The following is a 26,089-nucleotide window of genomic DNA, read 5'->3' as shown; positions in this document are numbered from 1 at the left end:
GTTCTAAACAGAACCGGCTTTGAGGATGTGCAAGTGATGACACTGCACAGGGCTCTTCGTTCGGGAGGCCCATCATTTACGATTTTATTTTACATGTATGTAAAGTATATATATCTAAAGGTGCACTCGAACAGTTATATTTCTATTTGTTTGCAACCCCTCTCTATAAATTCCACTCTTTCCCTCATCACATTTGCAAATTCAATGGCTTCTCCACATCCATCACCTCTCTTTTTCCCTCTGCATCATCGACTACCTCGCGGTGGATATGTCACGGCGGAGACCAAGGCGATCGATATGTGTCACGGCGAAAACCAAATAAAGAAGGAAGTTTTTGAGAGAGTGATATGATCCATGGTGGTGGAAGTGATGACTCGTGCCCTTGTGGTTTTGTGTTCTTGTTTTGCTGGAAAATGTGGGATGTTGGAATGGTTCAATCAAATAAAATCTCCCAGAGGATTGGGTCATTTAATTTGATTGAGCCGTGCCAATATCTCAGTTGCATTTTAACTTTATCGTAATTTTTTTTTATAAAAGTAAGTAAATATATACAAATAGAATAGAACCAGTTATAAACAAAACAAGATAGAATTAGAAGCCGTACTATGGAGTACTTGGAAGACCTACAAAGACTTGGAAAGAGATTTGAAGAAAAAATATGGAATATTTAGAGCTAATAGAAGACTTGGTGCAATACAGAGCATCTTTATTGCTTTTTATTGTTGTCGTACACATACGAGTTGATGCCCTTCTATTGTATGTTTAGAGTAGGGTTTATTGGATGTTTAGTGTCATTCAAGAAATATTTTTGATTAAAAGTTTATAACCGATTCTGCTTTTGCAGCTTTCCTTGTTTCTAATTAGTATATATACACACATACATAGTACAACATATACGTATACATAATCATAACTGAGAGAAATCATGTTTTATATCAGAAATACACCAAACATGATCAACGCACTTTCCCATTCATGCTTTTCTATATTTTCTTGAAAAATAATCTCGCACATAATAATATAAATGTCTGGATCATCAACTGTATATAAAGCCTTTTGTGTATTGCATGAAAGCGTGCTATGCCGAAAAGAAAACACCTAACTGCAAATTGAAGCGTGCTATATCGATCACCGACTGTATAGCCGAAACGTATATAAACAGTTAGTGTACTAAAACAAAGAGATTCAAGGGAAGAGCAGCAGGCAACATCTAATGCTCCAATGGTGCTGGTGCTGGAGTATATGACAGCACAAGATAAATGGTGCAGTAGACATGCAGAGTGCAACGAGCATCGCTATCTTTCTGAGATTCCCCGGTCAACCTCAAAGAGCCACGTGCAATTTCTCCCCCGCAAAATATTCCTGCCAACGGAACCGTGGAGAAGTTCTCCACAAAAGGAGAGCCATCAACATTGGCGCGTCCAAAGAATGGCTCACCACGGCCACAACAAGCAAACATAAAACCCCCAAATACTTCGCTCATGTGACAGTGATGTTTTTGAGTTTGATTGACCTTCAATTTTTTCAGGCTTGAAGAGATGCAGCTACATGAAGCTAATGCAGTTTCGGGGTCTGAACGGTAGAAGTTGAAGTAATCGCCAGTTTTTATGCCAACGCCACTGACATAAAGGTACTGATCATCTCCTCTGCAGAATAGCTTCATGTTAATAGTTAAATCAAAATCAGAAATGATTTATCAAATCATCAAACATACTTCAATCAACTATCCATGTGGAAATGTGCAGGAAATGCATTTTCATGCCAAGATGAAAAAGAGTTATAAAAGGATAGAAAGAAGTATATTTCCGATCAAACGATCAATTAGTTCAATTCATCCATTGAGATCTATTACTAGTTTCCTAGAAATCAATCACTTTACCGCAACCAGGAATTTATAGTCATTGCCCACAATAGAATTTCTAGGTTTAGGTTAGACGTAGAGGCTTTTATGAATTCCATTTCTGAATAGTTCAGATGGAGCATAATAAGAAAAAAGCATGTGTGTGTGTGTATATATAAGAACAATTCTGAAGCCCATTAAATGACAGTCATTATTGAAAATAGTTGTGGCATTATACATGTTATAGCCAGTGACCCGAGACCACACGATAACACAGATTGGTCTCAGCAAAGGCAGATGCAGATGATGGAATATATAATACATGAAGAAGAAGATCTTAGTACCGCCTCCGAATTAAGGTCTTTTACTTGACATTCTTAAATTGATTTTCCAGCTATGATCCTGTACTAACCACTATTTGATAGTGGAAAACAAACAGTAACAACAGTGAAGTGGCAGATGGAGCAAGGAGTTTGACAGGGATGAGCAGACGAACCATAAATCAAAGCGTAGGACACAGTGAAGGATGATCTTGTTTTAAAGAATTTCATATTTCTTCATTACAGGAACATATGCAGCAACAATTAGACAATACTAGCCAATTAAAAAAGTAGTCCTGAGTATTACCCTACAACTCCATGGTATTCCAAGGACGTGATCCACCTTGGCTTCTCTGACCCAATAGAGATTTTTCTACGTTTCGTAACCCCAATGTACAGATCCGAAGAATCAACGTGATTTGCTAACTGTCAAATATTCATTTGAAAAACAAACACAGGCACTTGTAAGAAGCATGATAGTTCTAAAATAATCAGATTTCTTAAACAGAACTCACTTCTAATATATTTAATTCACTAGACTAACGTAAAACAACGCTTCAAGTCAACTGGCACTTTCAGCAGACTTTTGAAATGCACCACATGGAAAATTTAACTGTAAGTTTTACCTCATCGTTGATATCATCGAGAATTTGTTGACCGTCCAGAATTTCTGGGTGTCCTTCTCTTCTAGCAGTAAGCCAAGTAGAACGCTCACAGTCATTCACTTTGACAGAAACAGCCTTGTGCCGGGAACCGACTGTGGACACTCCATTTGATAATGCAATTTGGAATTGAATGTCTCCAATACCTTTTCATTTATACAAAACCGAATAAGTGCCTAACAAAACACATTGGGTAGTTTGACATGATAACTTTACAGAACAAGAAAGCCACCATAGATATGTTGTTAGAGTAAGAAGGAAGCAAATAAGTTTCAAGGAAAAAACGGAAGCAAATGTGTATGAAACCTTACGAGTGCATAATGAGGCATACGATATATCTGAAAGTGCACTTATAAAATAAGAACTATTTGGAAAAAGCTATGCATGAAAGAAAGATGAAAAATCTTCACTTGTGAAAATTAAAGATCAGCATGCATCTCTCAAATACGAGAACCCTTAAAGTTATTCAATTTTGATAAAACATGGTTCCAAAATTTGGAGATATACTGTAATTGAAAGTTTGAAACCGAAAGAAATTTTATAAAGCATGAAAGCATTAAACATGTTTACCTAGGAAAAAAGCATTAAACACGAAAAGGACTAGTTCACAAATGAATACATCTTGATGTGTTTCAAATCTTCTAGGGAGATTGCAAAATAGACTGCATCTGAAGTGGCTCTGATATTGGAAGGCCCTATCGAGAAGTGATATGTACCTTTTATTTCTTTCTTTACTTTGTATCTGACACTTCTGAAGGCATGCAAGTAGCTAATTGAATAGAAACCTATGCTGGAAACAAGGGAAAAACGATGCTGTATAAATGAATAAACCAAATACTTACCATGTGGCTTGTCTTTATCCTTGGCAAATACAAGAGTAACAGCATCGGTAAAGTATTTTGCACTCCCACAGACATTTCTAGACTCGTTCTCACTTCTATATAAAAAGCGACCTCTCTCATCACCCACAATGACAGTTTCCGCAGGCATAGCATAATCTGCAACAAATTGAGACATTGAGATATAATCAACAAAAATTGAGTCCCAGCATGAGCATGCAACATTAAAGTTTATCACAACACAAAATCTGAAAGCAGCAGCTTATCTCCCTAATGTTTCGAGCGGTAAATAAATGATTCCTTGTTTTTATTTATTATGTCCTCAGGACTCACTACTCACCCAATGCATCAACAATCGGTTTCATGTCACGAAGGCCATCCTGTACCATTAATCATTCACATGTTAGCAATGCGGCAAAGGGAAGCTACATCTGATTGAAAGAAAGAATGAGTGAAATAAATAGGCAATAAAGTATGAGGACAACCACTCACTCCAAACATCATAATTCCAACCGGGGACGTGCAATCTGAAACTGAGGCTGTGTAATCCTTAATATCCATGATGAATTTATCAAGCAAGACTTCTCGAGGATCCTGATATCATTAGAAACTATTTATGTGTCAAGAAAATCCATTATTCAAACTACAGAAAGAGCTTGAAAGATTCTACAAATTCCCAAAAATGACAGTAAAAATCCAAAGACCGTATGTCTTAAGTTTCCCTCGTTTGAAATTCACCGCTGTGGAATTCTCAAAGAAATCAGATTTGTAGTTATACTGTAAAATTTGGCACCTTTATTGTTCGTAACAGCGGGATGGCATCAACTTTCAATCCTGGCACAAAGCCAACAGTCAAAAGGATGCCGTAGTTCGCATCCTTTGCTGGTATAGAGCAATCTTCATCACTTCCATCACCACAAACCTCTCCCCACTTAACCTAAACAATCACATTTCATCTGAAATCAGTAAAGACTTAAACTTGCTGCAAACTAATGAACAAAAACCCAGCAAACCCGAAAAACACAACCACGAAACCTCCTTGAATTCATGGGTAAGAGCATCTCTTCCAAATATTCCACTTGAAGTAGAAATGATGAATGGAACACTGGACCCCAATTTTTTCGATATCTGCAATTTCAAACATAGAACAAAATAAAAATCCATAATTTGCTTCTCTTAATTCAAATGCATCTAATTATATACTAATTAAGATTAAGGGGTTCATAAGAGCAAGAACACATACAAGCTTGGAAATGTCATACAATCCAAACCCACTTCCAATATTAGCTACAACAAAATGAGGCCGTATCGGCTCAGCTAGAACCTTTTCGATAACCTCCTTCACCGCAACCTATCAATTCCAACACCAAAATTGAGAAAATGTGGGACAAAATTTGAGCTTGTGATTTTCTCGGAAACCAAACAGGGGTCTAGACCCTAAACCAAACCTTAGGCGAGGGGTGGAGAGAGAGGGCGGAGGCGAGCTTCGGGCGAGTGAGGATTCGGCTGCAGATTTGGTTCCAGGATTTGCTAACGCACGCCGCTGATGCGAAGGATAAGGCGGGTAGGCGCGAGAGGATTTTGTGGAGAAGGTCGTCGTTTATCGGCGAAAACAACCCTGTCGCCGCCGTTTGGGGCCGTTTTGTGTCGGTTTTTATCGCCGCAGCCGCCGACGACGATGCCCCGTCCATCGGAGAGCTGCTTGTTTCGTAAAGATGCCGACTTTCAGAGTCTCAAGTCTCAAGTAATTGTAAAAGTCTGAAGCTTTGGTGTGTGCATGTTTTGGTTTGGTTGGAAAAATCGAACACGTCTGAAGCTTTGGTTGGAAAAATCGAACGTAAAGGTAATTTTCTCATTTTTTTTTTAATTTTTTTATTATTTTAATACGATTGATATTTTACATTAATAGAAAAGAGAGAATTTGATTCCAAGATGGCTTGGTCGAATAAAAAAATTCAATTTTACGTATAACTAATATTACATGTCAAATAAAGCTGATAAATTTTCCTACAAAAATTGTTAGATACTTCAAAACTTATCTACATAAGACTAACTATTTAAAAACCGACGTGTTACGAACTGTTAACCATAAAATTAAGCAAAAAAATACACATCAATTAACTGTACCACTTTTTATTAAATTTGTAAGAAACATACATAAACATAACACTACTAATTATCAACACTACAAGCACTTCTTATTTGACTACAGAAGCCATAGTGAAATGCTTGCCCTAGACCTAGTACATAAAAACACTCACAACATATGACAACACAAACACACCAACTTCTGCCCAACACCCCAACAAAAACAACAAACTTTATTCTTTTTCAATGGGAGAAGACGGACCAAACATCTACTCCTCCAAGTAACATGGAGCTTGGGGAGGAACCTATGTAATGGCCAAGTACACAGAGCTACAAGCATGGACACAACAACGAGGATGACCGAGTTCTTGATCTTCTTCTTCACCAAGCAAACCACCACACGCGATCTCCCCATTGCCAAACATTCTGGCTACCGGAACTCCCGGGAAGTTGTCAGCAAACGGCTTACAATCAACATTAGGTCTATTGGACATCGATGTGCCGCATTTCGTGCTGGAGAAGATAAACCATCCGACCACCTCTGGCTGGATTTCGGAATCATTGTGGACCAAAGTTTGAAGGTTATCACATGTATAATCAATGGTGTTCGATGCAGTTGCAGCATCTGAATGGTAGAAGAAGACGTCGTCGGGTTGGATTCCCACACCATCAACAAGAATGAAGTCCCAATATCAACTGTTGCAAATTTCAAACATCAACATAGATATAAATACATATATATATATGTGTGTGTGTGTGTGTGTGCTTTCTGTGTTCCATGCAGAATTACCCTGAGCCCAGTTCACCTACACAAACGTTACAATGTTCAACAACATGATCTTAATTGGTGCCCAAATGTTATTAACCAAACTTTAAAATTTTCATAAACTTAAGAACATGCCTCGTTCAGATTATGAGTTTCGACATCAGTGCCGATTAGTCCCATAGCTCTGTTGGTAATGATTGGAACTCCAGAACCTATTTTCTCAGTGATCTGCTCGTTAATACCATAACAATTAATAAAAAATAAAAAAAACTTAAATTTACAAGTTGGTGAGTTGGGTCGAGAGAGCATTTGGCCACAGTTCTTGTTCCAATTTGTGTTGACGCCGGCTGCTGATGAGAACTCAACCCCCGGTAGCCTCCCCAGAATGTCCTGCAAAATTTCATCGTCGACCCGAGAAAACACTCCTTGTTCACGATCAATGTTCAGTTTTGCAACCGCCATCGAATTTCCCTTACCACCTCTGCTTTGTCTATGAGAACAGAACATGAGTTTGTTTTGAGTAGCTCTGTTCTAAGGTGATAGTGGTAGAGGGAGGTCCTCTTTTATAGGCGTTTTATTTTGAGTTCAGCACCAAAAGGTGGTGCTTTTTGCTTGAACACCATAGACTTTTCTATCTACTCTGGAAAAGAGAGCAATCCAATAAAACCGTACATTGATGTACGGTTCAGATTGTGCGCTCCAATGCAGTGTTTACCTGTGATTCTACTATAACCATATCTATATTCAATTGTCGCATATTTTGTCTTAAAATTGTTTGTCGGTTTTTACCTAAATGTCAGAAACACAATTAATCCGTATCTGGTCGTATTGAATTCTTTAAAAAGTCGTCTCTCTTTTTCATCACGGACGTCTGATAACGTAATAATCGAATATAGACTCACTGAGTTGTTTTTAACTCGTATGTTGGTTTTGACAGAAATGTTAAAACCCAGTTAAATAGTAATTGTTCTTATAGACTTGTGTTTAAATCCTTTGTTCCACACAAATAATTTAATTTTAAGCTCATATTATGCTTAAGATTTGAACATAAACGTAATTACATGATTTTAAGTGTTAATAGCACGATCATTGCGAATTTCAAAAACGAAACTCTAAAAACATGTGATTATTGGAGCTTACATAGGTGTATTATGAATGATTTATGTGCTTTAGGCATTTAAGAATTGGATTTGGCATGTTTTTATCAACTTCTGCAATTTAGGGTTTTGGAATCGTTTTCTTTTCTTTTCTTTTTTGATATACCCACACATATAGATCAACATATAAAATGCATATAGCGTAGAACAATAATCATAGTATTCATAGCATAAAATAACTTGAAACCGAAGAGATTAGGGTTTAGTATTTCTTGGATGTTGATGAAGATGGTGAAAAGCTTTCGCGAGGTTTCTTTCAGGGATCTCTCCTTCTTGCAAAGAGAGACATTTCGTGCTAATAATGTGTTGTAATACTAATTTTGAGAAGGGTGAGAGACGAGGACGACTAAGAGAAAGAAGGGCCAAGGTGTTTGAGAATTGTATGTTCACCCCCTGATTTTTTACCTTTATTTATACTAATCATGATGGACATTATTGCCTTAAAAGTAATACAAACTCTATAAAGATTTGATCTCCAAAACCTATTGGGACTCTACTCTAAGTTTACACAATCATATTACTAAATAAACACATTAATGACAACAATTCTTCACTCAAGACATCTATAAATTTTCACAATTATTTTTAACATCTTATTCACCTCTCTTTATTTCTAACCATTAGATTGAATAAATCAAAGAAAACAACAGACATGATTAGTATAAAAAGGAAAAAATGATGCGTGTTTATCATTTCTCTAGAAATATAAGAAAAAAATATACTTAAAATTAGTCTATTGATTTTTTTTAAAATGCCAATAACGCCGCCCTTTAAAAAAAACCACCATTTCAATTTTGCACAAAAGTAATTGCAAGGTTAAGAAATTGTGAATGCAAAAGCATTTTTGTCCATCACGATTAATAAGGAGCCCATATAATTAATCATAGTTGAAGAGTACATAAATAAATGGTATACTTATGTTTACATGAACAAAAGAAAAGGCATCCAAAATCATACAAAGAGGTTCTAAATTCCACTCTGCAACCACTGATCTAGAAATCCTGCAAATAATTTTTGCTACTGCCAATGAAAAGGAAGTGTTTGAGGGGATTGATGGTGTTGATTCCCATTGCCCTGAGAACCATCAGAGATTAACCGAAACATTCCGGGGCAATGAACATTTGCATCACCACTTCCATTGGAGACCAAAACTGAATCCATGGGCTCCATGGCACTGTTGTTTCCGCGTAGACCGTTGGGGCCTAGTCGTTGTTGCATCAGAGAGATTGAGTTAGGCTGCTGCACTGTGTGTCTCAAACCTATTTCCGATGTCTGCTGCGTCTGCGGTGATGACAGAAGAGAGAGAGCACAGTCCGAATCATGGATTTGAGTTGTTAACCTGTCACAAAACATCTTGCTCTTTGTTGTCCCACCACCACCACTAGCAGTTTCGGAGAATGAAATGTTGTTGAGAAGGGGTTGGCAGACAGAAGTGCCATGATGATGAGATGTTTGGTGGTTGTGGTGGAGTGGAGAGCTGTTGCTGCTGCTCTGGAAGAGCGAGAACTGCTTTCCTCCCTTGTAACCGCTGCTGCTAGTGCTACCTGAGGACCCAAGGAACATGTTTTGCTTATCGATCAATGGCAGCTGGAGGTTATGAACCCCGGAATCTGGCTCAGTTTTGACAATGCCGGCCCAGGCAGGGTTTATGACATTGGTGGAGGGGTATACAAGTGAACTAGAGAATGGCAACAATTGGGTACCTGCAACAAGTGGAAAAACAAATTTTAGTGCAATAAATCCACTTTGGTTTTTTCTCAGCTTACCCTCTCAGCATCCGTTCGTGCGAAAGTTTAATTTAAACACTCATACAAGGTTGTGATTTATGATCAGTTTAGTGACAGCAGAGAAATTAAGCAGCACCTGACAGGAAGATTAATAGTTCCAAAGAATCTTAAAAAAAATTGATTTGAAGAGAAGGATCTGCTAGTGGCCACTAGATCATCAACTGTGGCAGGACCACCGCACATAGTTGATGAAGCACTCAACCAAGTGGATGTTCAAATAAAATGCCTGCTTTCACAGCTTTAATTTTGATAAAGTACTCCTCCACAAACAAAGGTTGCAGCTAACCTTGGTAATTGGACAGAAAACTTCCCGGGTGCGACAAGGGTTCTGGTTGAGGCTTCCTTCGCCGCCGGTTGTGTCCATCAAGACGTTTCCTGCAACTTCTCTTTCCCTCATCAAATTCCTCCGGAGCATGGAACCTTCAGAGAAAAAAAAAAACAAAAACAAAAACAAAAAGCTCACGTAAGGGACTTGATCTTGCCAGGATCATGGTTCGAAACAGAGGGAATAACTCATGTGAATGAAGCTAACGAATACGCACATATCAGTTGAAACATTTGCCAGTTTATCATTGAAGTTCCATAAAAAATAATACACACAATACAAGAGTCTAGCTAAAATTAGGAGTTAACAAAAAGGATGTGCAATTTGTTCCATATCGAAGCAAGTAAGCAGCTGGAAAGAAAATTTCAGCTCAGTATAGTGGCAATTCTGTATGAGGATCCTTCGAACCAACACTGTATATCCGAAATAATCAACTAGCTTACACTTTATCTCATAAGTAACAGGGATCTGCGCACTAGATCCTTCAAACGAATTCAACGAAGCATTGCAGAAACATAAAATGGCCTTAAATATGCACTCTTTATGTGATGTCTCTACAATTATAGCACTAAACAAAACTACATGATGATCCATTAAGGCAGCAGAAAGCAAGATGGATGAACAAACTCCAATTGACAATAATTTCGGACGATCATTTTACAAATGAAATCGAAATGCAAATTCAAAATATGCAAATGACACATTCATCAAATCTCACACCTGCTACACTGCTGGCAAAATCGTTGCTTGTTACCGTTAATAGTGACCTGAGGAGTCTTTGAATGTAGCTCACAGACCTTATGCCGCCGATGGTAATCCCTACAAGTACTAAGGTCCGAATTGCATCCATCAACGAGGCATGAAACCATCTGAGATCCACTGTAAGCCGCTCTTGACCTCTTTAATGATCCAGAAGGAGATGATGAGGTAGTTTTCGGACCACCCGGCTCCTTCAGCATACCCACGAGCTCATTATTCCCAGGGCCACCCAACTGACCAAGCTTCAAATCAACCGAAAAGTTGCTGCCTTTGAAGGTCCTATGATCTCCAAAGCTGCTAGACCCATCAACTGTAGTGTCTAAGTTAGAAAAGGTTCCTTGTTCTAGTTCAGGCAAATCCCAAGAAGCTGCTTTCAAGTTCCAGTCCATAAAAGCACTTATTTCAAAAGCTGATTGTTCCTTTTTGCTTTCCCCACCCTCCCCCCACCCCTCCCTCAACCCCCCTCAATTAAGCTTCTCTCTTGCTGTTTGCAACTGTAACACCTTCAATAAGAATGTAAATTCAAAAATTCACACAACAAACAACATCAACAGATTAAAAATACCAAAATTAACCACATCAGAAATCAAATTACGCAAAGATTTAGTTCTGGATTATCTTATGGACTCTCAAATTCAAAAGGGTATTAATGTATTACATCATATAAAACAGCAATATGCAGAATTAAGAAGAATTGACTACTTAACAAAGAAAACACAAAGTAGGAAAGCAAGAACTGCAGCTCTGGACATTGCAATTTTTTAGAACCCCAAACTAGAAAGTGAGAGAATTTTGTTCCTTCCAATAAATTAATGATATGGAAGCAGTGTTTTTCCAAGAATTCGGGAAGCTAAGAAGATGGAAAACTTTACTATTTTAGACCATTATTAAACAAATAAATAAAAACAAACGAACAAAGAGAGAGTGAGAGAGGAGGAGGAGAGAGAGAGTAAACTTACAGATAAGGGGTGCAGAAGAAGTATGGTTTTCCAGCCATTTATTCACTGACATGGATTCCATTAATAACCAATAAAGTGGGTAGTAAAGGAAATAAAATATAAAGCTAAAGCTTGAAAATTGATTAGTTGGGGGTGTGTAGGTTAGGAAGTGAAGAATCACTTATTGTACCTGTCAGCAAAATACCATTGGAGGTATCTGCTGCACAACACACTGAAGAGAAAGTAGAGAGAGAGAGAGGAAGAGGGAAAGAGAGAGAGAGAGTGAGAGAGGCACTAGAAAGAAGGGGCCAATCTCACTTGAGCTTTATTAAAATATTTCTTTTTGTCCATTTTAGGGTTTGTATGAAATTGGTGAGGGAGGAGAGAAGGGAAAATAGCGACAGTTTGTTTGTAGCTTTCAGACTTTCACAAACCAAAGAAAAAGAAGTACAAGGATGGATGCTCAGGACAACCCATGTGGCATTGTGTTTCACATTTCATGGCATGTCCTTCCTTTTGGGTTCCTTTTACTTCAAAGTTCAAATCCCTCTTGTGCACCCCACGCCCTCTCATGGCAAGTGGGAAACTCACATCCCCCATTCAACTTTTTCATTCAAGATTTAATTATAGCGGATACATCGTTGTCTTAATATTCTTAAGGTAATAACATTAGTCGTACGCTTTTACTTTCTCACACAACTATACGATATTATCTTCAAATACCATTCCAGTTACGTACCTGATCCAAGTAAGTGTCTCTCAAGATGAAGCCTAAAGCACTAAAATTCCAATGCTTTGCTTTCATTTGAATTGAAACTTTTAAAGACTTTTGCTGGGCTGTCTGTCGCTAGGATTGTTAGAAATGGGTCCCTTAATAGCTTGGATTAATAATTGTATACCTTAATTACCAAAACATAAATAAAATAAAGAAAAACTAATGACAAGGGTTTCAAAATTTTGAGTTTTAACAATACGGAAAAAGAAAGAAAGAAAGATAAATGAATAGTACCATGATTGACTTTTTAGTGTAAAAATGTAGTTTTTCGTTAAAGTGAATAATACCGGGAGCTTTTCGTTAAAGTGCCAATAAAATAATTGAACACTTTGTTAACTACATTAGTACCGACCTGTCTTGGGACATTAAGGGAAGGGGCTTTCCATGTTATGTTAGGTGGTGAAGAAGAAGAATAAGAGGAGAGATTTTTCAATGAGTTTGGAAAGCGGGATGGAACACCACATATCCTTATATAATTGGTCTACCCGTGTTTCGAGCACACTAAAAAATCAGACAAATAAGAGGAGAAAGATTTAGGAGTAAGACATTGAGAGCAAAACATGCAAAATGTGGGACAAGTTTTGGGTATGAAGCACATTTCCAATGGAATTTGATTAACTACATTAGTACTTTACATCAATTTCAGGTCGGGAAGTCAATTAGCCAAAGGTATAATATTCAAATTCTCTTTGTCTATTTGTGTGTGCCATACCAATGATATCGATTCATACGAATAGTTGGGTTTCTTGCATTCAAATTGACAAAATTGACAATGAAGAATTTCACCAATGTAATGGATTCCATGGACATGAATAATTTTGAGCTTTTTGAGACTTTGGTATCTAATTGATAAATTAAAATCAACTAATTTCAGTGCAATCATAATGTATTTTCTCACTCAACCTGATCACTTAGGTTAATTTTCATTATTGCGGACCGCTAAAGCAAACGCATTTTTGAACCGCATACTGGAATACCTCTTTAATAGATGTGTTGTCATTGTTCACTAATATGAGTTGGATAGTTAACGCTCTCATAAAAAAACAAGTCTCAATACATTTGAGTATTATCCGGCCACACGTTGTGATTCCCAAAATTTTCATACAAGAAAAAGACGTTACAATGTGATGTAAATAACATACTTTCCTCGTTATGTCCTATTACTCTTTGTCTTTGAAATTTCAAACATAGTAATAGTTATGGTCCCTGTAAATTTGACAACCAAATAGCTAGAAATATTTGGTCCTTGGACTTTTGAGGAGTGCCGCTACTTGCTAGCCGAGCGCGTGAGACTTAAATATAAATGTAATCATTGTGCATCTTTGCAGGCCCATTGAAGGAAAGAGAGAAGGGAAGGTAGGCGCTGTCAGAGTCGGACTCAAAAAACTTCACCTCCAACTTTGATTTTCATGGCCCAAAACATAACTCGTGTCCTAAATTTCTCAATTTTTTTAGGTACAGCAGTCCTGAAATTGTTATGATTTCTTATTTTAGTAATTGAGATTTAAAATCGATAGAACTAGTTTCTTAGTTTGTTCACCATTAATCATTTTGGTCATTCCGTAAAAAATATTCGTTAAATAAGGGTAAAATGATAAAAATACTCAATTTTTGTCAAATTATTTTGGCGCATTGTTTATTAAATTGAGGTATTTTGTCATTTTGATCTTTATTTAACAGAGACTTTCACAGAAGAACCAAAATGATTGATAGTGGGTAAACTTAGAAACCACTTATATCGATTTCAAATTTCAATGAGGAGTTATGTCAATCTGATTTACTATTTTTGTTAATTTCATGAAAAATAGAAGTATGACTAGGTATAGTTTGATAATAGTCTAATTTTATGAAATAATTTGAGAAATATGGCTAATTGAGAAATATGATTATAGACTAATTTTATAAAATTTCAATTATTTTGAAATTATGAATGTTTTACCTTTTTTGTCTGACTATATATATATATATATTTTTTAAATATAATATATATATATATTTTTTTTTAAAATATAATATATATATAACATTTTTAATTAATAAAATTCTAAATATAAAACAAGAAAAAATTTAGATGTAAAAGAGTAAATTGCTACACGCGTGAAGTAATTGTTTAAGTGTGAAGATGAAAATACATGATTTGTGGAATATTCATCATCATACAATTTTTCCCTCGGAAAGCAACATTGGTATAATAATTGGAGGTATATCATACTTGTACAACAATGTATCTACTCTAAACATTTCACTTACAAATAAAAATAAATATCGTCATTTATCATATTTGAATTCTAAACCTTTCACTTATAAGTAAAAACAAATATCTTTAACTGTAGTACTAAGTGATTTTTTTCTTTTATTTATTAATTTAAAGAAAGGCCAATAAGGAGTTAATAACTTTTTTTCGGTACAAAAAAGTTTCGAACAAGGAGAGGCTTTGAGAGTTAGAGTATACCATAAGTCTTTTTTAAAACTTATAATAAAAGTTTTAATACAATTTTTATGATTTTTACAAATTATTTATAGAAAAATTACCGGCATCAAGACTCGAATAAAAAAAGGTGTGATGTATAAATTATTGAAGGGTGAAAAAGTCATGCTCTAGCAGCGAGACAAGTCCTTTAAATCTGCAAATAACAAAAAAGTCAGTGTGGGCAGCTGTATTGGGACTGTCCGTGGGACCAAACTCTTTGTCAGCAGGGGAAGAAAGGTTTCTTCATAGAGATTAGAGAGTAGGCTGAAAATTACTTGTCATGTGTCGCCTTACCTACTTTTTTTTAAAGGAAAGCAACTGGTATGAAACGTGTTCAATGTTAGCGTACTATATTATTGAATTCACGTAACGATTTTAATGTAATTCATCGCTTGAGAGAGAGAGATTCCTTTAGTATGCAATCGTAACCAATAAAACGTCAAATTGCATTAATTTTGTTAATTTAAAATGACACGATAATGTATCAAAGAACGTAACGTAATTCCATTTCCTTCTCCACCTCGAAGAAAAAAATCCTAATGTGTAGTTTTCAGTTGTCGGCACCATGGCACTGCCATGCTACCATGAATTTGTCATATTGATTTTGTCACCAACCTCAAAGTACATCATCTACACGAACATGATTGATACATTTATATGAAAATCTTGACAAACCTCAACAAGATTCTTTTCGGATTTTTTATGAGGATTCTAGGAATTCGTAAATTGTGTTTGTTCATCGTACATCTTGTGGTTTGTTTTTATTAGGTACTGTTTGTATTTAATTTTAAATAAAAATATTTAAAATGATTTCTAATTGCATAAGAACAAACAGGATTCACAAATTTATGAAATCCTCATAAAAAAAATATGGCGAGATTCCGGATTCTGACAGACTCATCTGATTTGTGATTTGGATGTAGAGTTTCAAAACATAGGATTCGTGAGTCACGTAAAATTTCGTGTGTCAAGTTTCGTCGCAAATTCTAGAGCTGGTACAAGATGTCATTTCACTAATTAGCAAATGCTAAATTTTTTAACATAAAAAATGTATATTAGCTAGCTTGACATCGACATGCTCATATTATGCGTCATATGTGGACAACTCAATTTTGGACTTTCTTGCTTACTCTTTGGTTTTAGGTAGGGGTGGGCAAACGGGTCCTGGACCTACAGGTTTAGGTGGATCCTTGCGGTTCAAGACGGGTATGGGACGAGTCCAGAAATTATAAATACAAAACGGGCGGGGCCGGTTCCTAGTAAATAACGGGGTGGGTCGATTCTAAAAGTTAGAGAAAACGGGCCCCCAGCCTGGACCGTTCATTCCTACTGACTATTGTTTATTACCCTTCTCAAACCTAATTTCACTCAAGCCTCGCCCTCACCCTCTCTCTCTCTCTCTCTCTCTCTCTCTCTCTCCCGAGTCCACTCTGTGTCTTCTCCCTCGTCTCTCGATCTCTCTCGATCTTTTCCCGATCTCCTCTCTCTCGATTTCCTCCCGATCTCCTACCTTTCGATCTCTTCCCTTTCTCTTTCTCTCTCTCCCACAGTCTCTCTCTCTCTCTCCTATCTCACCCGCCCTAAACCCAACTCAACCTCTTTCTTCCTCTTGTCTTCTTTAACCTTCACAAAGCATAACCAGGCATATACCCAGGAATCGGCTTAAGATCCGCGACATCAAGCTCTGCTTCCCGCGCCGTCTTCCATAGGTACAGTAAAATTATACACACACACATATACACACGTAAATGTGTATCTAAATATTTTAATTTAAAATGTTAGCTTTGAATTTATGAAATGATTGTTAGGTTTTATGCGGCGGATGTGAGGGCGGAGAGCTTCGAGGTGCTCGACAAGTGTAAGAGGAAGGTTGTGGTGACGGCGAATCCAACGGTGATGGTGGAGCGAGTTTGGGTTTGGGTCAGGTCGAGCTTGGCTGAGACGATGAGCGAGTTGAAGATCGGGAGGATGAGCGAGTCTGGGAGACGATCAAAACCAGAATAAAGAAAGAAAAAAAGTAAAGAGGACCTGTGGACCCGTCCCGAACCGACCCGTTTGAAATGGGCCGGGTTAGGTCCGGTTCCAATGATCAGATTTGTAATACCCGGCCCTGCCTGTTTCCTTTTTAAGCGGATTTGGTTCGGTCCCTCTAAATTTGGGCTCGGCCCAACCCATGCTCACCCCTAGTTTTAGGGCCAAAATCTTTGAAATATGAGGAATATGTTATGAAAGACATAGAGATAGGAATAAACCACCAGTATACTGTATAATTTTTTTTTTTCATTTTAAAGATCCAACTCTAAATTTGTGTCATGACACCGCCTTTTAAAATTCTTTATTTTAGGAAATTGTTATATGTATTCTGGAGATTTAATTGGGCACTACTCACGAGTGTATTTTTCTTTTTAAGTTTGAAGTGCACAATAAGAATTTTGGAGTGCTAATAACACTGAAAGGTTTATAGATTCGAACACAAAACATCTCAGTGCAAAGTGCATGCTTTTAACCAGTTGAGCTACAACCAACTTAGAAACAAGTTAAAATATTTGATATGCAAATTTATGAAAATATCGATGTATATATTGATATCGGTTGCCTTTGACTGAAATTATAAAAATATGCAATGAGATGGGTATATCAACTTATTCAGATTTAGTCGATATTCATTGAGTTTCCTAAATTTTTGCCCGACGTGAGGTGAAGTTTATATTTCGCCCATTTTCATATCGACAAAAATATCAACAATTTCGTGGATATTTTAAACATGGCTTGCAAAAGGTTTTTAGTTTTAGAAGGATAAAAAACGAAAAAGTGGTTTTAGTTCTAACAATGCCTTCAAAATAGTTGTTGTTCATACATTCTTAATTGGAATCGTTTTTCTCCACTTAGGTTTCATACCATCCTAAACCTAGTTAATATTCTTTTGCAATTATAAGGATTGGTGATTGTTGAATTGACCGAGTCACGTTCATACGCATGGCTCTATACCATGCATGAAATTTGTAATTCAAGTAATAAAGAGCGGTTATTACTGTATTCGAAGTTTTACCATCTTTTAACTAATATCATTTGTATAAGAAAAGAAAAATAACTAGTTGTGGTCTATGAAGCTACGGTTGACTGCATCATTTTCGATATTTGTAAGCTTGCAATAGGGCGGCTCACTCGGTCGCTTTGTATGTCAACCGGAAGAGGGGTTATCGTAGATGGAGATTATTGTTTCTTGATTTTCTATTTAATATTCTAGCTGACGATGTAAACATTGTTATTCGACTTGATTAATAAACCCTTCTATCATTCGATAATAAAAAAAAAGCACGGATACGACGAATACACATTTCGAACCAATCACGTAACATGGTATTCGGAACAAAGCTCAAGTCTTTAATATGGGAAGGTACACAAACTATATAGGTTTCTTGGACTCAAAGTTCCATGTATAACACCTGAATTAATATAAACATTGGCTGATCATATTTTTGTATCCATACATGCATCATGCATGGTCTATGTACACTTCGCATGATATATCTGTTTGGGCTCAAAATAATATTGTTGGGCCGAGCAGCAGGATGTGCTCGGCCCAAGGCTATGCCAAATACTATGGGCCGAATGATAAATCCCGGGCCAATTGGCAGGGTCGGTCAAGTCCTATCCTAAGTTGTCCGGATAAAGAGAAAAGGTCGAGGAAGTCCTGGTGCGACCATGATTCCCGACCGGCAAAAAATAAAGCCTCGAAAAGAGGGAAAGTTCAGAATCCCAACGGGAGTAGGTTTGTTCGAGTCAGAGTTGAAACGGGACAAGGACTCCCAATCCAGATCAGGATGCAAATCGGTCTCAAGGAATGGGGTGCTATAAATACAAGAAATCATGCAACAGAAAAGGACCTTGAATCCAGCATACAATTGCCCTGCGCAAAAACCTCTCAAATACCTTGAGATTTTTTCCTTTTCTTTTTCTGCCAACATACCTTCAGTTTGGATAAGCAGCACTGTGGAGGCACCCGGCAAGCACCTTCAGTTTGGATAAACAGCACTGCTGCCGCAGAATCAGTCGACCGAGAAGCACCTTCAGTTTGGATAAACAGCACTGCGTCGAAGCCGACCGATTACCTATCTAAGTCTCGACCGATGAGGGTTTTCGGACCCTTGTTGGTAGAGGTCACCTTGCTAGCCTTCTCGGCATAGTTAGGTGTTACGAATTGTGTTACTTGGCAGTACTGGACGCCGAGTGATTTTATGATTGGATACTCGCAAGTAAGTTTTAGGGTTCGGCATTCCGACGGCCAAACTACATTTACCATCAAGACATACATCACATTCGAGTACCTGTGTCCATATAGTTTGGTCTCGATTCGACGTGCTTATACTCTCACGAATATAATCACAGTGACCGAATCAAGCTCCGACGATTTGTGAACTCCGCAGAATTAGTAGCCTTGTCTTCAGGCTATAGAACCCAGAGGCCGAGAGGGTTCCTTCCTCGGTCGCAATCGCAAGATAAAGAAGTCTCCGACGCGCTCAACGCGACATCAACCAACTTTACTCCTCGGCCAAGCTCGGCCGACGAGTTGGCACGCCCCGCATTCAACCGAAGGACGTAGTTAGCTTATTAGTTACTCGGCCTGCGCGTCACGTAGGTTTTGTAACTTTTAGAGTCAACAATATCTTAATAACCCTTAGAAATTCTGATCAATAAATATATGACATCATAGTTCTCCAATTTTTTCACTGGATTTTGTGCTTGGAGCCTTGGACGACCGAGGAGGTAGCTATATATTAGGGCACTCGCCATGACAAGAAACCCAAAGCAAGTTTTTAACCAATATGCAGGTAATTAGAATTCCGTAATTTTACCCATCAAGGTGAAATTTTTTTGAGTTATCATCATTCACTGTGATCACGACCAGCAGTTTGGAACTATTCACAGCTTTAGGCGAACAATTTACTGCAGGAGTGGGACTAAAATCACTGTCATGCATTTTGGAGGAAGCAAGTGAGTGCTGTATGTTCACAAATTCACAGCAGGTTTCGATTTGAATTTTCCCGAACAGTAGTTTTGCTGCAGGAGCTGGACTAAAGGAGCTATTGTGCACTGTGGACTGTGGAGGAAGCAAAGACGAATCATATTGTTTCAAGGGAGTTGTTCCTGATTCCCATGTTTAACAGGCATGTAATCCACAACTTATCTTGTAACGCTATGTGACAGAGACTAATGTGTTTTGTTATGAATCCACTTAAATTATATCGTATGTGCAATGATCAATTTGAATGTGTGCATCGAATGTGCAGGAGAGAAAATTTCTTTAAGCATATACTTTGTATTATTGGGTTTAACTTTCATGCTATGTAGCGTTAAATGTTATGATTATTAGAAGGTCTGAATTTACTGGACCATAATAAAAGCAATAATTTAGACCAACTAGATTATTCCATTCTAGTAGCATTTAATGCTACGCAACATGAAAGAATTTCTTGTATGATTGTTAGTTTCCAATGAAAAAAATAAATGGGACAATAAATGGATGTGACAAAACATTATTGGTTTTTGTTTTATGCGAAATAAACTTTAGTAGGGTTGCCTAACACAGAAAATTGATTGCATGGTTCAGAAATTGTACTTGCATGGAGTCGGATAATACGAAAATAGTTTTTTGTGACAATTCCTAATTATCCAGCTGGTCAAGCTTACCCTTGTTCTTCTTGTATCTGTTTCCAGTGTCAAGTTGGGCTACCAAAATCTTACGGGTGACTTCATACAAACCCAAAAATGAGGCCCAATCTTTGACGAATGAAAAGGCCCAATCCAAGTTGGGTCAAAATAAAGCGAAAAAAGTCTGAATATATGCCTTGAAAATCAAAATTCCCGAAATTCAATTCGGAAGCCCCTCGTCACTGTCCGTCTGTTTTCTCAGCAATTCAAATTCTCAGTTTTTCTAGGGTTTCTCTCTCTCTCTCTCTCTCTCTCTCTCTCTCTCTCAAGTTTTCGAGTTAGAAATGTGGATTTTATTTTGTTGATTTTCAAAATTTCAGGTTGCGTTTGGGAATGGACGGCGAGGAGTTGACTGAGCAGGAGACTGCACTTTACGATCGCCAAATTAGGGTTTGGGGCGCTGGTGCCCAAAGAAGGTAAGCATTTTTTTTTATATATATATTTCATGAATAATTGTTATGAATTTATTAAATTTTTTTTTTCAGAATTTTGAGCTACTGTTTGCCTTGAACTTTTTCCCCCCTATTTTTTTAGGCTTAGCAAAGCTCATGTATTGGTCTGTGGAATTACTGGAACTATTGCCGAGGTAAATTTAACACCTTTATATATATATATATATCATATATATTTGTCTTTGGGTGGTGATGTTTGTTACCTTGTTATTCTCTTGTGGGTAGTTTTGCAAGAACATTGTCCTAGCCGGAGTTGGTAGTTTGACACTGGTGGATGATCGGGTAGTGAACGAAGATGCACTTTCTGCCAACTTTTTGATACCTTCTGATGAAAATGTGTATGCTGGAAAAACTCTGACTGAGCTTTGCCGTGATTCTCTGAAAGATTTCAATCCAATGGTTCGTGTTTCTGTAGAAAAAGGTCCGCCCTCTAATGCCACTGTTTCCCTATATTATTGGTTCGCCGTTATTGCAATCCAGTGGTTAATAGTGTAGCTCAACATCTTGTTTGAGTTGCATGACTTTGAAATTTTATCCCACTTAAGACAGACTAGTTAAATAATGCTTTGTAATAAGTCGTCCGAGTTAAGCGAGAAGAGAAATTAAGAATATACTTCATCTTGATCTCACAGGTGACTTGTCAAACTTTGGGTCAGAGTTCTATGGTAAATTTGATGTCGTCGTTGTCAGCTGTTGTTCCTTCACAACTAAAGTACTACACATACCCATCCTCTATGATGTTTAAATTTAACTTCTTGAAACATCCGTTGCTAATGAATTCATATTCTTATTTTCCATCTCAATTCTTCTTTTACAGAAATTGATCAATGAAAAATGCCGAAAGTCCTCGAAGCGTGTAGCGTTTTATACAGTTGATTGTAGAGACTCCTGTGGTGAAATATTTGTTGATCTGCAACACCATAAATATTCGAAGGTGATCATCGTATTTGATTTCTCAGACTTTTCGAATGTCATTATGTTAGTTTGCTTAGTTTCCTTGTTCATTTTATGTCTAATGAGTTGATAGAATCATTGCTAGAACTTCAAGAAAGTTTCTAAGGGCTATGAAATTTTAGATTACATGTACATGGAGAAATATAGCATTGCCAGCCTATATTCTCTACCTGTAATGACAGAAGCATGAGTAAATTTTTTCTTGTTTTTCTTGACAGAAAAAAAATGAGGAAACAATCGAATGCGAACTACATTATCCAAGCTTTGAGGTATGACTCGTTGGTCAATGTTCTTTCTTATGATGTTATTTTAAATTTCATATCGTGCTCATGCTTACCTCCCATCTGGGCGATAATTAAGTATAGGACCTTCTTAGAGGATTGATCAAATTAAGACCACAAGATTAATATTTTCCGGTGGTATTAACCCTTGTTCATACAACATGCATTTAGGATTGCCATCTGTCTAATATAGCTTATTATATTGACCAACGTCCCATAAGGTAATGATAATTTGTTTTTATGCAAATTGTGCTATAGTGTGTATCGTAATTATTTTTAGCGTATTAATCATGACGTATAATATGGAACTTACATTACAGGAATCAATTTCTGTACCTTGGAAATCATTTCCCAGGAGATTCTCAAAGCTATACTTTGCTATACGAGGTGTGTTTAATTATTGTTATTTAATTTTTTTTACTTGTTATGAAAGAAGTTGTGTAAAAGAAATATAGCAATACAATAAAAGAGGTAGGTAAGAAAAATCTTGGTTTTACTAAAGGGAAGAGGGATGGTGCCTTGGAGACTACTTCCATGAAGTTGTCAAAGCTATAATTTGCTATATGAGAAGTGAAATTATTACATTTAAAAAGAATTATGATTACCAAAATGGTGAAGATAAAGAGGATTAACTTTGAACTTGAAGAGAGATCAATGCTTTATTGAAGGGATGAGTGATGCAGATATCATTTTAATACCACCGGAATGCCTCATTCATAGGGTGCATTGTATTTGCTGCTTTCTTATTAGTCTCACTCCTATGCTGCGGTTCTACTTCTAATACACCTTGTGCGAATTGGTTAACGTTAAATGATTTTGAATTTTCCCATTAAGAAGATTTTTCCCTTAATCCATTATAAATCTCGTGTGAATAGGTTACCATCCGTTTATAAATAGACTGACCAAGACTATCCTCACCTTTCTTGCAGTAATTGAAAGGTTTGAAGAAGCCGAGCAACGTAAACCTGGAGAGTTATCGATTGCAGATCTTCCTGCTGTTCGGAAGCTGAAAAAAGAACTCTGTGAAGCACAGGTATGGGTACTTACGAATTGTTATTGTTTGTGTGTTGTGCATTTTCTTATGCTTGCTTTCGTGACAAATTTGCAGTCACTGAATGAGTCTCATATTCCAAATGCGCTCCTGGAAAGATTGGTGACAGATACAAGAGAGTTTCCTCCAGTTTGTCCCATCATTGGAGGGATTCTTGGGCAGGTGCTCCGCCTATCCATTTTCTTTCCCATAAAAAATTAGAGTGGAAATGTTGGTTACCTTATATTGACATCTAGTTATTTAACTTATCAGGAGGTAATTAAGACAATATCAGAGAGAGGAGACCCTGTCAAGAATTTCTTCTTCTTCGATGCTATGGATGGAAAGGGCATAATCGAGGACGTATCAGGGAACCCGTGAATGCAAGCAGCCTTGCAGAGGAAAAGCTTTGACATTTCAAAGAACATGGGAAGTACGAGACTACCTAATTGCAATCATGCAGCAACAGGTTGTTAGTGATAGAATTTTAAGAGAGTTGACCCCTTTTCATGGATACTGATCTTGCGTATAACGTAGTTTCATACATATTCTACGTTGACAGATTCGGATGTATGTTTTCACTTCTTTGTTTATTTGATTACCCAAATTTCAGACCCTACAAAGTCGAGTCGATGGAGCGTAGCTTTTTCGTGCTGTATCTTTTGAAGGGAAAATTGAAAATTCAAGAGTGGAGCTATATAGAATGAGGGTAGGGACCTGGAGTTAGTCATCAGGAATCAGGTCATATGGGTGGTGGGGATATGGAAGGAGCAATCAATTGTGTCTGGTAAAGTAAAAGAAGGAAAAGGGAATGCAAAAGTTAATATCATTATAGCTGCTTATTGATTCAATGAACAAAATAATAAAAATCTGCTTTTTGGGCTTTTTTTTTTATAGTTTTTTTCATTTTCTTTTAAGATCATTAGGATCATGATTGTTATAAAGTGAAATTAGGATCATGGTTAAATTTGATTGAAATTCACATGTTTTTGCATGAGTGAATGATTGAGATTTAACTAAAAATGTGCGGGGAAAGAAACTCTCAATTTTGAATAGCAATTTTCTTGGGAATTTGATCACGAAAATTGTTTGGTTAAGAATATAGTACTATTAGTCTGTACCTTGCAGTTGTTATTGTCGTTCTAAAAATACTATTTTTGCACTAGCCTGATTTACTTCCAAACTAAAATCTTTTGTTTCTATATTTTTGAGAAATGTTTCCTCTTTTTCACGAAAGGAGATTTTTTTTTTTTCGTTTTTTGATAACTGAGAGGGAATCGAACTTGGGATGCCCTCTGCTACTTGAGTAAGAGCTAACAGCCTAACAGTGTTTTTTTTTTCTTTTAAAATATTTTTAATAAATGATATTATCTACACTAAAGGCATGGGTGAGATAAGACTCATAATGGGTTGCGGTTTAAAATCACTTTTGATAAGAATCGAACATAAACCTTTTTACTTATAATTGAAAAAGAATACTACTAGACCGTATTATTAAATGAAATTTGCAAGGTTGGAGTAAAAAGGATTCCTTCTTTCTCGGTTAGAAAGTAAAAGTAATTAAAAGCAAAAAAGAAAACAGAAAGAATCGCATCCTAAGACCAGAAAAGGGAAGCAGTAAAACCTGATTAGTGATTTAACGGTCCAGATTAACAGCAGTGTACTGTAAGATCAAAACTCAAAAATGATAATTAGAACGTGGGCAGTTCTCATCCAAGTTGAACCATTTTTGACCGATTTTTAAATTCAAAATTAACCCACCAAATTCTCTCTAATCCAGATTATCCCTTCACACTAATCAATCAAAGGGATTCAAAAACAAAACGATTTATAATTTTCAGCGGACCCCACCATGAAGGAAGACCCCACCATGAAAACTCACCAATCAGAAGAAAAAGAAGAGAGATTAGTGGCCAAACTGCAGAAGCAGTTCATGAGTCTGCAGCAGGACTGGGACTCTTACAAAAACTCAAACCCTAAAACCAAGAGGAGACACTCAACAAATTACTCATCAAAATTTTCAATGGTGAAAAATCTTGACCAACTGCTTGATTCTTCCCCAAGGCATCTCATGTGTTCACTTCAACATCATAGGGTTTCTCCTTCTGAGGGAGGAGAGTGGAAGGTGAGGAGTAATGATTGGGCGGTGGAGGAGATAAGGAGAGAGAGAAGGGCTGCCATTGAGAGCGGCAGGTTGAAGGGGAGGAGGCTTTTCGAGGCGGAGGATGGCGAAAGGGAGATGGGTTTTGGAGGAAAAGAGGAGGGGACATGGTGTGGTGGTTGGAATAATGGTTTGGCTCAAGAGAGTGAGGTGAGATCAGTGTCTTTTGATGGTAGTTCTGATGGTGAGGATGGTGAGGATGAGTCTGGTAAGAGCAAAGAGATTGGCGTTTGTTTTCAGCGGTGCTCAAGAGCAAAACCTTCGGGTTCTTCATCTTCTTTGGCTGATGAGAATTTGAAGATGGAGGAAGGAATGAAAAAGGTTGATAGCAAAGAAGGTGGTAATAATGGAGGAAGGTGCATTGTTATGGCGATGCGTGTGGTTGCTGTTGCTTCAATTGTATTTGGAATTTGCTTTATCAGAGGCTTTGCTGGATATGGAAATGAAAACGAGGTGATACTAGTTCCAACATGATGTTGTGTCTCTCAATCATCTTGGTTTTTCTGACGAGCGATATTCTAAACTACTATGATCTATGGGGAGGGGGATTCAAATATAGCTGCAAGGGATGCACACAATGCTCTAGCCAACTGGTCTAACCATCATTTGCTCTCTCAATCATCTTAGTTTGTTTTCGCTATTTTGTTTGATCCTCTTCTCCATGGATGTCGATGAGCTTTTCGTTTTTTTTTTTCCAATCACTATTATGAAGTGAATTTTCATTCCTTTTTTTAGCAGTCTTGTAGTGAAAATAATATTTAGAATCCAGAAAA

The 26,089-nt window shown here is 37.1% G+C and overlaps 3 protein-coding genes and 1 long non-coding RNA gene across 8 annotated transcripts; 2 read left to right on the top strand and 2 right to left on the bottom strand.

Moving 5' to 3' along the window:
• Positions 1-953: 953 nt before the first annotated feature.
• Positions 954-5,406, bottom strand: LOC103964036 (F-box/LRR-repeat protein At5g63520-like). 3 transcript variants are annotated; one of them, XM_048589723.1, is made up of 10 exons: positions 5,110-5,405; positions 4,905-5,012; positions 4,697-4,789; positions 4,455-4,598; positions 4,154-4,255; positions 4,002-4,041; positions 3,539-3,820; positions 2,787-2,968; positions 2,468-2,586; positions 954-1,646 (listed from the first exon to the last, which is right to left on the bottom strand). In XM_048589723.1, the coding sequence occupies exons 1-10, from the start codon at positions 5,350-5,352 to the stop codon at positions 1,211-1,213; spliced, it is 1,749 nt and encodes a 582-aa protein (XP_048445680.1). In that variant the 5' UTR covers positions 5,353-5,405; the 3' UTR covers positions 954-1,210. The 3 variants fall into 3 exon arrangements, with proteins under 3 accessions (XP_048445680.1, XP_009375191.2, XP_048445681.1); XM_009376916.3 differs by having other exon boundaries at positions 3,665-3,820; XM_048589724.1 differs by having other exon boundaries at positions 1,398-1,657; positions 5,110-5,406.
• A 3,123-nt stretch (positions 5,407-8,529) lies between these two features.
• Positions 8,530-11,790, bottom strand: LOC103936162 (squamosa promoter-binding-like protein 13A). Its single transcript, XM_048589779.1, has 4 exons — positions 11,503-11,790; positions 10,505-11,046; positions 9,746-9,879; positions 8,530-9,375 (listed from the first exon to the last, which is right to left on the bottom strand). Exons 2-4 carry the CDS (start codon positions 10,930-10,932, stop codon positions 8,690-8,692), a joined length of 1,248 nt encoding a protein of 415 aa, XP_048445736.1. The 5' UTR covers positions 10,933-11,046; positions 11,503-11,790; the 3' UTR covers positions 8,530-8,689.
• A 4,177-nt stretch (positions 11,791-15,967) lies between these two features.
• Positions 15,968-17,110, top strand: LOC125479850. The gene is made up of 2 exons (XR_007260327.1): positions 15,968-16,435; positions 16,535-17,110. It is a non-coding gene; the product is annotated as an uncharacterized LOC125479850 (long non-coding RNA).
• Positions 17,111-20,550: 3,440 nt separating this feature from the next.
• LOC103964034 (SUMO-activating enzyme subunit 1A) lies at positions 20,551-24,036 on the top strand. Of its 3 annotated transcripts, XR_007260341.1 has the most exons (12): positions 20,551-20,666; positions 20,759-20,854; positions 20,973-21,024; positions 21,116-21,311; positions 21,523-21,602; positions 21,708-21,824; positions 22,063-22,113; positions 22,446-22,512; positions 23,055-23,158; positions 23,234-23,338; positions 23,429-23,624; positions 23,769-24,036. XR_007260341.1 is itself a non-coding variant. In XM_009376914.2 (11 exons), exons 2-11 carry the CDS (start codon positions 20,772-20,774, stop codon positions 23,534-23,536), a joined length of 963 nt encoding a protein of 320 aa, XP_009375189.2. In that variant the 5' UTR covers positions 20,551-20,666; positions 20,759-20,771; the 3' UTR covers positions 23,537-24,036. The 3 variants fall into 3 exon arrangements, 2 of the variants coding, with proteins under 2 accessions (XP_009375189.2, XP_048445988.1); XM_009376914.2 differs by having other exon boundaries at positions 23,429-24,036; XM_048590031.1 differs by having other exon boundaries at positions 20,590-20,622; positions 23,429-24,036.
• The last annotated feature ends 2,053 nt before the right edge of the window (positions 24,037-26,089 follow it).

The sequence above is a fragment of a genome, unplaced genomic scaffold, assembly GCF_019419815.1.
Source record: "Pyrus x bretschneideri cultivar Hongxiangsu unplaced genomic scaffold, Pyrus_bretschneideri_v1 Contig3, whole genome shotgun sequence".
In the NCBI taxonomy this organism is placed as follows: domain Eukaryota; kingdom Viridiplantae; phylum Streptophyta; class Magnoliopsida; order Rosales; family Rosaceae; genus Pyrus; species Pyrus x bretschneideri.
The sequence above is the reverse complement of the archived record's forward strand: the minus strand, read 5'-3'. Positions and strand labels throughout refer to the sequence as shown.

What these genes read in the sequence shown, in the direction of transcription:
- LOC103964036 (XM_048589723.1), bottom strand. Translation starts at nt 5,352, where the DNA reads ATGGACGGGGCATCGTCGTCGGCGGCTGCGGCGATAAAAACCGACACA. An exon ending in CTCTCCACCCCTCGCCTAAG is followed by an intron (nt 5,013 to 5,109) that starts GTTTGGTTTAGG and finishes TGGAATTGATAG; the next exon opens with GTTGCGGTGAAGGAGGTTAT. An exon ending in TTACCCATGAATTCAAGGAG is followed by an intron (nt 4,599 to 4,696) that starts GTTTCGTGGTTG and finishes GTGATTGTTTAG; the next exon opens with GTTAAGTGGGGAGAGGTTTG.
- LOC103964034 (XM_009376914.2), top strand. Translation starts at nt 20,772, where the DNA reads ATGGACGGCGAGGAGTTGACTGAGCAGGAGACTGCACTTTACGATCGC. An exon ending in GCTATACTTTGCTATACGAG is followed by an intron (nt 22,513 to 23,054) that starts GTGTGTTTAATT and finishes CCTTTCTTGCAG; the next exon opens with TAATTGAAAGGTTTGAAGAA. An exon ending in TTGGAGGGATTCTTGGGCAG is followed by an intron (nt 23,339 to 23,428) that starts GTGCTCCGCCTA and finishes TTAACTTATCAG; the next exon opens with GAGGTAATTAAGACAATATC.
- LOC103936162 (XM_048589779.1), bottom strand. Translation starts at nt 10,932, where the DNA reads ATGGACTGGAACTTGAAAGCAGCTTCTTGGGATTTGCCTGAACTAGAA. An exon ending in TTTTGCCAGCAGTGTAGCAG is followed by an intron (nt 9,880 to 10,504) that starts GTGTGAGATTTG and finishes TTTTCTCTGAAG; the next exon opens with GTTCCATGCTCCGGAGGAAT. An exon ending in TTTTCTGTCCAATTACCAAG is followed by an intron (nt 9,376 to 9,745) that starts GTTAGCTGCAAC and finishes CACTTGTTGCAG; the next exon opens with GTACCCAATTGTTGCCATTC.